We start from the raw sequence: 12,962 nt of genomic DNA on the forward strand, positions 1-12,962 counted from the left end.
TCCACGTTTGTTAGTAGGAGGTACCACTCTCATTTCATTACCCTTAGCCTTTGTAGGCTTGGGTTTATTATTATTTCCCTTGCCCTTGGATTTGGGCTTTTTCACGTTTTCATTGGTTTTAACTTTGTATCGATAAACATGTTGGGAGAATATGCAGTGATGTGTCAGCATGTGATTCCTCAGGTTTTGTAAAAGAGTTAAACATTGACAGTTATGATGCTTTGAATATGTATGTCTAACATTCTTTTTATTCGATGAAAACGAAGAAGTAGATGCAGAGAATGAAGATCCTGTCCTAGCATCGGTTGTTTTTACAAACTTCCTATCTAGTGTGGATTTTTTATTTGTGGTCTTGGTCTTTACTTCTTTCCTTCTAAGGAAGGGCTGCTTTTCTTCAGCTGAATGAGAGGAAAAGTGATGGTTAGAGTTCTCAGAGGCAGGCCACTTCTGTTTTTGCTCACGAGTAAACTTAATGAACTTAGAAGATGTACTAGGGCCTTGTGAGTTATCGTTAGCAGATTTGATATTTCCTAGTTTTCCCTTTTCTTTTTCTAAAGTTTTCATCGATAGTGGAACATCAGATGTTGTTGAGGGTTTGAAGTTTTCAGACTTCTTATCCTCAATTTTCTTGGGTGATTCACAAACTATCTCCTCTTCAGATTCAGAGTCAAGAAAGTCTCTCGCTGATTTCTCGAAATCATGGATGTTTGAGAGAGGTGTGGGTTTAGAGGTTGATGCTTCAGAGTGATCTGTTGGGAGTTCCATTATTTCTGATTTAGATGAACTTCCAATGTTACTTGGCTGGTTCATCGATTCATCAGCTGATGGTTCCTTACTAGGATTCTCTTTTTCATCAACGGTACTTGTTGATGAAGTGAGACATTCAACTAGAGACTCTGATTTAACCATAGGGTTTCCATCAGTCTCGGGTTTAGAGGCATCATTCACTTCATCAGAATTCTTACTTGTACTGCTCTCGTACACCATGTTTTCAAAATCCTGTCTTAAGACGACAGTTTTTTCATCGACTTTAACTCTTTTAAAATTTACTTTTGGTTTTGGGAAAAAGTCGGGTTTCTGAATGCATCCAAGTTTGAAAGTGGATTCAAGGGTAGATTTCTTGGATTCGATGATAGAATCCAATCCCTTGAGTGTCCAATTGATCGTTTAACTTTTCATAAACATCTTGGGCATCTTTGTACTTCTTCATCAGAAGTTCATTGGTTTGAAGCTTCTGGTGAAGGATCTCCCTTTCCTTTTGAAAGAAATCTTTAAGAGCAACTGAGTTTAGTCTTTCTGCCTCGGATTCTTTTAAGGCCTTAGTTTTCTTTTCTAAGTCCTTAGTTATTCGTTTGTTTAGTTCCAGAAGTTTTTCTTCCTCTGATTTCTTAAGTGTGGTGATGCGAGTCTTTTCCTTAGCAAGTTCGGCTTTTTCTTCGGTTAGAATGTCAGTCTCTCTTTTATAAAAACTTGCTTCTTTTTCCGCTTTTATTCTTTCAGATTTTTCAAAATGTAAGTTTTCTTTCAATTTAAGGAAATCCTCTGAAAGTTTTATCACCCTTATCTCTAGCTCAGATGGAGCAGAGTTGTTTTCATTGGAAATAGACTTACATACCTGATCATCAGAGTCGGAGGTGGGTTCTCCAGTAGATTTGGCCATCAGACAGATGATTGCTTTATCTTCTTCATCGGAAGAAGAATCAGACACCCAATTTTCTTTCTAAGCCATCAGGCTTCGCTCTCTAGGATTGTTTTTGTATTTATTCTTTTAGTAGTCAGCATCCTTTACCAATCGTCATCTGTATTCTTTGGAAAAATGACCGATTTTTCCGCAGCTGAAACAGCGGAGGTCATTTTTTCTTCCATCCTTGTCCTCTTTCTTCTCGTCTCTTCTATCTTCTCTTCTATCTTCTCTTCTTTCTTCTCTCTCTTATCTTCCATCTCTACTGTCTTCCCTCTAATGAAATTTAGATGGCTTCCTTTCATAGGCTGACTGGTACCTTTCCCTCTTGAATTCTTTTTGTTCATAGGGTTTCTTGATGAACTTTTTTTGGAACTGCTTTGTAATCAAGGCCAGAGATTTGGCAAAGCTTTAATATCATCATCTGATTCAGAAGTTTCSTCTTCAGATTCTGATTCTACCACCAGTGCTTTCTTTCCTTTCTTCTTGTGATCTCTGGTGGAGGTCCTTAAAACGTCCTTCTCTTCAGCTGCAAGGGCCAGGGGTCCACCGATGGACACCTTTTTATTCATGATATTGTTCTCTTGTGTAGCAAGCGTTCCGTATACGTCATGGAGTGACCAGCCGTCTAAGTCCTGATTTGCTTGAAGGGACATCGACAACTGTGTCCATTTATCGCCGAGACTTTTATGGAATAAAACATTGTTTTCTTCCTTTATTCTGGAGATATCGTTTCGACGACATTGATTAATCAATATGTTGAAACGATCGTATGTCTTCTGAATCGGTTCATCAGGAAGAGCCTTGAAGTTGGTGTATTCTTTGAGACATTGGGCTCTACGATTCTTCTTCGTTTTTGCCCCTCCTTCCAATTGGCTTGCCAGCTCATCCCATAGTTCCTTTGTTGTGGAACAAGCATCAAGGGATTGGAAGATTTCATTGGGTATGGCCATGATTATCAGTCTTTTGGCCTTCTTGTCGGTCTCAACCCGCTCTATGTCGCCTTCATCCCAATTCTTCTCATCCTTGGGCATGTAGTAGGCAGGGATTTCTGCTGTGGTATTTTTTCTTGGGACTCCGGAACAAGAGTCTGTGGAACATAGGGCCCCTCCATGACAGATCGCAGAAGATTTCTGTCCATCCCTTCCAGAAAGTTCACCATTCGTATTCTCCATTGTGGGTACTCTTCTCTTTGAAGAGTTGGAGGTTTGGTGAGGGAACCAACACTATAGGTGGAATTCCAGTTGGCCATTAAGATTTTTGAAGAGAGAAAATTTACGTTTTTAGAAAAGATATTTTATTAAAAAACGTGAATTGAGAGATTTTTGATGATCGTTTGATTGGAAAAACAATCAATTGGCTCTGATACCAATTGTTGATCCCAGATCTCTCAATAACACTAATAATCAAGTTAAGAATAACCAAATTATAGTGTTTTAATGAACAAAATGGTGAACACTCAAGAACAATGTATGAACATTCAAAGAACAATCTTGAGTGCCAAGAATTTCACTTTATTCAATATGAAAACGTAAAAGCGACATTGATTACAATAGACCTAATCACCTATTTATATTAGTGATAAGAAGATAACTATCTAGTAAGACTATCTAGCCAATCTTCTAGGAAAGATAATGTTTATCAAAGAATGGATAAACTATAAATTAAGATAAACTTGAAATCCAGCTGTCGATTTGTTATCTCCAGCTGTCTTCTATAGGATGTTAATTCAACCTTATCTTCATATTTTCATCGTATGCCTCTGGTTGAACTGCTAAATAAAACTCTAAGTGTTGTTGACCAGAGGGGTGATGAAGATGCTCTTTCCATCGCATCTCTGGTCGATTCATCGACCCTCTGGTTGTTCTCCAGACTTGGTCAATTCTGCCTTAATGTCTTCATCGGTCTTCTGGTTCTTCATCACTTATTGTTCTTCATTACTTTTACATTTATGAATTGTGGGGTCTAACAATATAACTCAAAATTTCAAAAGTACATGCTCTTATATTCTAGCATCTATACTCCAAAACATGGCTAATCAAGATCTTCACACAGCTAAGCACATAGGGAATTAATTCACATACTGCTCTTTCCCTTATTATCATTACCTGCACACATAATTTTTGAAAACACAAAATGAGGGTTAGACATGAATGTCTAGTGAGGTTCCCTTTTATGTAATGCAGGGTGAAGATCACCAAAACCTGTATTTCAAAATAATTTATTTCATGTAGTGAAGGCTGAAAATCTTATTCTGTTTCGATCCATCGGGCCTCAGGTTCCAAAACCAGACTTTGGAATATTTTTCAATAAATAGGACCAGAGCCCCTCTGGTTCTTTTTACTAAAGCTTCTGGTTCGTCGACCAGAGCCTCTGGTTGTACCAACCAAAGTTTCTGGGTCATATATAATTTCTTATAATGTTCCTTAGTTAAGCCTATAGCTAATAAGATAGCCTTTTTCATAAAAAGAATAGTTATACAAAGTTCTTACTCGACCAAAGCTTCTGGTTGTACTAACCAGAGCTTCTGGTTCAAAAGTTATTACCAACCAGAGCCTCTCGTTTAACGTGTAAGTCAACCAGAGCCTCTCTGGTCTATTTTTAGTAGAAAATACTAAGTATAAAATTCTTTCTCTTAAAACTTCCTTAAATACAAATTTTGACACAGAAGCTCTTATTTATAGATACAAAGCTTCTGGTCCAATTAGTTTATTAAGAACAAGCATACTTCTTAAATCAAATAACCAGAACCCTCTGGTCCAAAGAGGAGGACCAACCAGAGCTCCTCTGGTTCCTCATAAAAATGAACGTTCTGTTCCAAAATACTTTAAACCAAAATTAATGACCATAGGTCATATTTTATCGTAACCATAACATCAATACTATTATTTCTAATAAGAACAACATCTCTGAATCCTCAAATCACAAAGAAGTGAGAACTCCAATCTGTTGTAACCTCAGAAGATATAATAGCAATAGTTATACCATGCATACACACAACGACCATCCCTATTACATCGATAAATCCCCTGTTTATAACAATATCTATCCATCACACACAACGACCATCCTTATTTCCCCTGAAATTCGGATGAACTATTTCATCCAATGACAGGCTGCAGACCTTTCTGTCAGAGTGAACCTCGTTCATAGTTTTTAACCAATCATAATCTCAAAATAGGTTTTTATTTAAATCTTCCAAATCATAAGAACACCCTGTTCCATATATATATATATATGATTGCTCAACTCATCGAATTCTTCCCAAACAGGGTATTGTTTCAAAACTGTTTCTAAAGAACAGTTTCTGTTTAATCCTTTCAAAACAGATTCCAATCTTTAAAACATTTCTTTCAGAACTGATTAGAAGCAGTTTCACCAGATTCTTTCTAAATCTCAATCATCTGTAACAACTAAACTATAGGATCAAACAGCAGATTAAACTTACGGTTATAATCAAAACTTTATTTAAAACTCACAATTTGCAAATAGCAGTAATCAAAAACTCATCTTAATCGAAGATTCTGCAAATAATAAACACAGGTTCTTTCCTTTAAGAATACCTTCTAAATTTCTTCAAGAACTCCTTCACCGCCCTTTTAAATCTCTTTCTTTCTTTTAAACACTCACTTTTGGTAAAGTAGGAAACAGACCCCCTTTTCATTTTATCTTCTCCCTTTTATATTTAAAAAAATGAGGTGGTGATGGATATTTTTCAATATAAAAATCCTTAGGCGGTTGGAAGATATTAATTTAATCTTTCTTAACTATGAAGTATTGGATTTATATATATATATATATATATATATAATAATCTCCTATTCACATAACCGCCTACATTTATGTACTGCTTCCATATGTATGCATAATATTAATTTACCACACATGTACAGATAATACATGCAAAAATTATCATAATTATGTATGCTATGACATAATTCATATAGTAAACACATAAGGTTACCTTGACCCATGTTTGTAGAAAACCCGGTTATAACAATTATTTTTTCTCTTATGTAATACTTTGTTTCCTTTTTCAAAATCTCTAAAGCAATTTAAACACAGCAACTCTATACTTCCATACAGAGCTTCTGTCTAAAGGCATCTATTTTACACAAACCAGAGTATATACACTTGTTAAAATTGTTTTGAAAATTTAAAGTATATTATTTTATTAAGAAGGCATACGGTTCTTATTGTTAAAATATTTTTAAATAGCTATCTTTTAGCTAAGCATCACCGCCTATTTGCTTAATTTTTCAAACCCGGGAGGCGCCACTTGCAGCTGGCAGTCCACGTGGCACTCCACCACAGGCTGTGCGAAAAACTGCTTCAGTTTTATCTGACGATTGGGGCACATTCACTCGAGTGCTTTATTTATTTTCCTATTTAAACAAATTGTTTTCCCCCAATTTCTTTTTTACGCTTACAAAGAATTTCAAAAGAACCCGTCGTCTTCATCTTTCCAACCGCCATTGTTTCTCCTTCAAGATTTCAAACCAGTTTCTAGAACTCCATTCAGTGATTGAATCTTCATCACGTTTGTCAAGTAAGTCATCCAAACCCTTTCCTCAATCAATTTTAAGAATCAAGAACCGATTATTGAAAACCCTAGTTTTTCCAAACCCTTCTTTTTAACCAAGAACCTGCAACAATGTCGTCTTCCGAATTTGGAAACTCACAAACCCACACCACTACCCTGAAAACCGTTGAGGAAACCAGTAAAAACTTGGTTCCTCTTCCCATCAAGCCAAATAACCAAGCCCTCCACCTTTCTCTCGAAAACTTTGACCAAAAATACCACCTAGTTATAGACATCCTTCAGAACCACTTTTTGAACCCTGCATTGACAAACACCGATGACCTTGTACCTGAAAGGTATATCCAGAAATTTTGACAATCATGTGCCATAACTGACTCCCAACGAGGGATCGTTGGAGACTTTTATATCTCGTCTTCAAAGGAGTTCTTCACTGTTCGTATATCCAGGTCCGTGTTTTCCCGCGTTCTTGAAATCCCTACAAAAACGGACCTAGGGCTTGATGAGTACGCCCCTCTCCCATCTGGGGATGAGATCATTGTTTATTTAAAATTTTTGGGGTACAAAAAAGCTATTCAGTATCCATCTCAGTACCGTCGTCAATACCTACCTCCAATGTGGAACACACTGTTCACATTGGTTAACAGATCACTGACTGGGAAGATTGGGAGCTTAAACATGTGCTCCACGAACATTCTTTAAATTATGTATGGCATCGTCTTTGATCTGTCCCTGGATTACTCCTTGATACTCTACACAGAGTTCAAGGCTGTCGCTGCCAAGAAATGTCAAGAGGTGGCCAAAGGAAAGGAATTGCCATCTCTGTTGTTTCCCCGCTTCTTGGGTCTTCTCCTAAGGCCTGTTCTTGACGACAACAACATAGATGTGGGTCGTATGCCCACGCACAAGGTGAACGCGCTCACTCACTACAAGCCAACCATCAACAAAGAGGGCTACGCGTCAGTGCGACCTATCCTAAAGAAGCTCTTTGCGTATATGAAGACGAGGGAGGTAAGGAGAGCGTACAGACGTGCGTGCATGCGAGGCACTAGAACCAGTGCCTCGAACCTCGGCATGCATAGGAGTAGCCGAATAGGAAGAGAGAACAGAGGACACTTTAAGGCCTCAGGCAGAGGAAGAGGCGATAAGGATGGAGAAAGAGAGAGAGAGAAACAAAGAAACAGGAAGCAAAGAAAAAAAGGGTGGAGAGGGAGAGAAAGAAAAAGGAAGAGGAAGATCCAGCAGAGCAAGCCAGATTGGCCGAATTTGCTCATGTACGAGAAGAGGAAGAGCGAGCCGAGAGAGCTCGACAGGAAGAGATTGCTCGCCAAAAAGAAGAGGCCAGACTCAGAGCAGAGGAAGAAGCTAATCTAGGCTTGGAACAATCCTCTAGTTCTAACCAAGAGGATGACCAAGAGCACTTTGATGATGCTTGTAGGTCTTATACTTCAAGTGAGGAGAGTGAGGAGGAAGATGAAGAGAGTGAAGAGGAAGAAGAAAAAGGAGAAGAGGGAGGAGGTGCAGCAGCTACTCTGCCTCAGGGCGAGCAAGAGCAGCCTAAGGTAAATAGGCACATACATTTCACCACCCCAACTCCCAGTGCAAACAAATCATCTGACTCCGGTGGTCAAGACACGGAGGTCATTGAAACAGAGGTGCACACCTTGAACCTTCACCAGCCAAACCAACCAGAGGTCACATCTGCCTCTGGTTATGACAGCCAAAGGGAAGCCGCACCTTAGGGAATACCCTCTCAAAGGGTGCAACCTTTGAAAGAATAAGTGATATGTCTCCCCATATCACACCACTATCCCCCACAGAGGAATTCGTTTCCTCCCCACCTTGTTCAGAGCAAGGATTAGGTGCACAAGACATGGAGGTTCTCGACCAACCTTCTTATCCACTCATGGAGAGTCATCTGGCTGGCTGTCAACAGCAGTAGTGGATTCTTTTCAAGGAGAACCACGAGGATCTGCTGGAAATCCTTCCCTGACCAACATCAAACAAGTCTAGCAAGAAGGTGTCCTTGAAACAAGGACTGAATCTGTCCCATGTGTTGAGCCATAGGTTACACAAATAGCCTAAGTCACAAGGGAAGAGTTCCAATCCCTTGCCACCTCTTTGTTGTGCTCCTTGGAAGAGCTAAAACTCATCATGGCCCATGTAGAGCCGTCCCCTTCTGCATCTGCTCTGGATGAGATACTAGCATCCTCAGCAGTATTGAGGGCTGAATATTTGATGAATGCCTCTCGTCTCGATACCCTATAGGAATTGACGGCACGAAATACAGAGGCCCTGGAAAGGGTCATAGCATCCATGCAGAGGGATGATGCGTCTACTTCTCACGTAAAATGCAGTGACCCTGCAAATGAGAGGGATGATCCCTCTCAACGTACCTGTCGATTATGTCACTCAGGGCGCAATGAATGCTCTGGTTGACAGACTTCTACAGAAGGTGGCAACTTTTACTTCCGAGTTCAACAGCAAAGCCACAGAAGCAGCAGAGTCAATAAAGCATTCTCTGGCTGGCTTCAACTACCGCTCTGACTTTAAGATTCGACGAGTTGGAGACGCAATAGAAGATCTCCTCAAACTGTATGAGGCAAAACTCAAGTTCATGCCTCAAGCAAAGGAGCAGAGACCAAAACAAAGAATGGACGCGTCTCCGTGTGTAGAGGCGTCCAAAAGAAGAAGACTTGACGATGATGAGGACCCAGACCTGTCTGGTCCTCAAAATCGTTATGAGGGGGAGAAGCATTCAACAGCCATTCCAAGCGTTACACATACGGCTGCCCCTTCTGCACCAACTGCCTCTGCCCCACACCAACCAGAGCAAGATTCTTCGAGGCAGAGAGCACAGAGTCAACCAGCGCCAGAACAAGCAGAGGCACTCCGAAAGGGAAGATGCCCATGGCAACCTAAACAGAGCCAGCTGTGCAACAAAAGAAAAAAGACGTGATTGATCTTCTATTCGTCTACGACACATCTGATTCAGAACTGGCTCTGTCTTCCTCAACCGAATATGCCATGGACACAGCTCCTCCAACAAGAGGACAAGAAGAAGAGGTGGTAGTAGTGAATGTGGCAGATCCAACACTCCTGTTCATTCCTGTTGTCATACCTCTTGAAAACGTTAAAATTGTTGCTCCTCCACCACAACAGAATACACACAAAGCTAGGGTCCCTGCTCAAGGGACCAGAGTAGTCACTCCTGCTATGAGGTAGAGGGTCCCTGTTAGACCAACCAGAGCAGAAGAAGAAGGCGCAAGCAGTAAGACAAAAAGAAAGCATCCCTCTGATCGCGTTCAAAGGATCAAGGAAAGCATGGACGCCATGTTTACGCCTACACCTTGACAAGCCAATAAAGGACAAAGCAGACAGCGAGGACATCTACCAATTTCTCTACGACATGCGAGAAGAGACATCGGTCCAAAAGATCAGTCTTCATCCAATGGTCCAAAAGAATATCAGGCAGAGGTTCCTAAATCGCTACAGACAGCCGATCACCGTAGTCCACTTCGTCCATGGAATCAAACAAGTCCTCGACATCAAGAAGCGTACCTTCGTGCATAACCAGATCATTTTACATGAGTATACAGTGGAGAGGTCTCATGGACAAATCTGCAGGTTCACAGATTGTGACCTTATAAATCTGAATCCGTGGGATCTTCTATCTCTGTATTAATTCACATACCACAAGAAGGATAAGGGGCTCAAATATGTTGTGGCCAACTCTGCTATAAGACAAACGATGACAGACATTCTTGACTTCAGATGCAAGTTTGATTTTCAACTAGCTCTAGATCTGGGAGTGGATCAATTGATTGTCGCTGCACCAAATGAAGATCTGCAGGGCATCAATAGTATCCCCTCTTGGACTGTATTGGTGGAACCAGAATGGGAGTGGTATTTCGAAATGCACAACAAAGGAAGATCTTTTTTCGAGATAACCAGAACTACAAGTATTCAAGCTCTACCCTATGCTACATCAGAGATAATCTAGTCAGAAACAGAGACAACTCCCCAGGAGCAAAGGAGTGAGCGAAAATCATCTTAAGGTCAATTCGCAACATCTTAGAGTTTCGTGAATTTCTTTGGAAGTTCATCAGACTTCAAAACCTTTAGACCTTATCTTTTGTAATTTTTTTTCTATCTTTAAGTCAATGTAATTTCCATTCAAATCGTATTGTACTTTTTTAGATAATTATTGTAAAACAGAGGTTGTTTTAACATCTGGCTTCGATTACACTTTCTGTTTTGTAATTCAAGTAAGAGTCTGCCTTATTTACACTTAGGGGCAGATTGTTAGACCCCAACCTATGAAAGTGTAAGTAAGAAGTCTCTTACTCTAATCAAATAGGACTTAATATATTAAAGCGGTCTGGACTGAGAGCTCTCATGAAGAGGACCAAGAACCAGAGCTCTTATCAAGAGTGAAGGTTCCCTTCATACATAGCCCACGCTCTATCCCCATGGACGATCAAGCCTTATGCGCCAAAAAGCATAAGCGTTTGACACAAAGCTACAACTCCAAGACCTAGAGCCTCTGCATAGTACATGCAGAGCTTATGTATGTTACAAGCAGAGCTTCTGGCCACTCTCTCCATGGAACGTGCGTGCTAGCCCAGAATTTCTCCCAAGCGTCTAACAGATTTGAGGCGGCTTGACCAAGTCTGCTCCGCTTTTCAAGTGAAATCAAAGATAAGGATGCAGACTAGTCAACTCAGAGTTTCAAGCCTATTTATAGCAAAGTTGTTAGACCTAAGCGTATATAAGGAGGCTTCCTCCTCAGGTTCAGATAACCTGAGAGAGCCGACTTATACTATACAGAATTATTGTGAGATTACGATTTTTGATTGTTCTTTACATTCATCAATAAAAGCATTCGACATATTCAAGTCTTTTCATTATTCTTATTTATACTTTGAATATTTCGATTAATCATTCGTGGTACACTGTTTATTTTCATTCCTATTATTTATAAATTGTGTTTTACTGTAAATTAAGAGTATCTGGGTTGCAACAATGTGTTCGATGGCTCCCAAGTCCACCCATTCATCGTCCCCTCCTTTTTTACCTTCGTAGTTAGCCTTACGTGGTGCGTCATCCCTATTTTTGTTGTTCTCTCCAGCGAAGGTCTGTAACAATGTCTGGTATTGTTCCTTTGTGAGTCCAGAAATCGCACTTGAACCTGCTTCGATGTAGTCAACCTTTTTTTTATTAACCTGGATATCCAACCCGCTATGCGAGCCGACTAAGCCCAGGGCGACCACCTACTTCGCAGATAGCCCGGAGTCACCGCATTTGAACCTCCGTGGCCACAAGGGTATTTTTATTACCTKGCCACCATTCGGGATAGTTGATCTTCTTGAAACAACCCTCTTTGTTGTGTCCGTCCTTCCCACAAAAGGTGCAGTGTTCGATTACATCATTGCGTTTTGGGTCATTGRTAGTACCCTTRTCACGCTTCTGAGCTTCACGGCCTCCAACACCATCTCTACRACATGGAGTAAAATCCTTAAAGGCAGCGACTTCGGTTGTAGGTCTTTTGTCATGTGATATGGTCCTTTGCTYTCATCCTCTGCCACMAGATGGTAAGCGCTGCTCAAGCTAGAGATAGGTTTTGTGGCAAGGATCTGCATTTTGATCACTGTACATTCATTGTCTAAACCCATGACAAATTCATAAAGTCTCTCTTTCTCCTTGGATTCATTCATCCTTTTTCCAAGATCRCAACTATACTCATTACAGGTGCATTGCGGTGTGTGCATTACCAAGCCTATTTCATCCCAAAGCCCCTCGAGTTTCGTGTGATATGCAGAAACGGACGCTCTGGATTGTTGTGTAGTCGCGATAGCATGCTTCAACTTGAAAGCCCTAGGCGCACTTTCTTTTCTGATTCTTTCAACGATGTCAGCCCTGATTTCTCGAGCGGTACCCATGTATTTCACACTACTTCTTATTTCCTTCTCCATGGTCGTTGTGAGCCATCCTTTAACATGGCGTCACAACGCATCCAAGGCATGTAGTTGGGAGAAGTTTTTTCTGGTTTCTTGAGGGATCMATCAATGAATTCCACCTTGTTTTTGGTAAACAGAAAAYTCATCATTTCTTGTGACCAATCGRTGTAATTGTGGTCGTTTAGAAGATCGTTGACGTGCATYTGTTTCGGATAATCCGAAGCATGAATATATAAGTCGTGAATTATTGATGGCTCAAGGTTTTGTGTTCTCTTGATCAATAATAAAATGCAATACATAGGGGAGAAATAAGTAGACCAAAACAATGGTTAAAAAGGAAGAAAATAGAAGGACGAAAATAGGGGAGCAATCTGATGAGAGAATTATGGATTAGAATGAAGTGAATATTTTAATTTCCAATACAACATAGTACGCCGTAACATGCATTTTTTATAAAGCGTGACTTTTTTCAAWTTTTCTTTATATTTTTTAGCTTTTGTCTATTTATTTACATTTAAATTTAGACTTTACACTTCTATAGATTTGGCAAATTATATTACTTATAGTTTCATGGATTCTCATATTTAACATACTCATGGTTAAAACAAAGTTGTAAAACTTTTCCTAGTTTTATTTTGAATACTTGATAGCAAACTCTCTTTATAATAATAATATATATGACTTTTATTTTTTAATATGGGTGTAACTATTTTAATATCGTTATTTAATTGTGTAATAATAGAAAACATGAATATATATATATATATATATATATATATAT

At 39.6% G+C, this 12,962-nt stretch overlaps 1 protein-coding gene across 1 annotated transcript; it reads right to left on the reverse strand.

Moving 5' to 3' along the window:
- Nucleotides 1-11,644: 11,644 nt before the first annotated feature.
- LOC112503863 lies at nt 11,645-12,196 on the reverse strand. Its single transcript, XM_025107843.1, has one exon. The coding sequence runs from the start codon at nt 12,194-12,196 to the stop codon at nt 11,645-11,647; it is 552 nt and encodes a 183-aa protein (XP_024963611.1).
- Nucleotides 12,197-12,962: the final 766 nt, after the last annotated feature.

The sequence above is a fragment of the Cynara cardunculus genome, unplaced genomic scaffold, assembly GCF_001531365.2.
Source record: "Cynara cardunculus var. scolymus isolate 2C unplaced genomic scaffold, CcrdV1 Un_Scaffold_4005, whole genome shotgun sequence".
Lineage (NCBI taxonomy): Eukaryota > Viridiplantae > Streptophyta > Magnoliopsida > Asterales > Asteraceae > Cynara > Cynara cardunculus.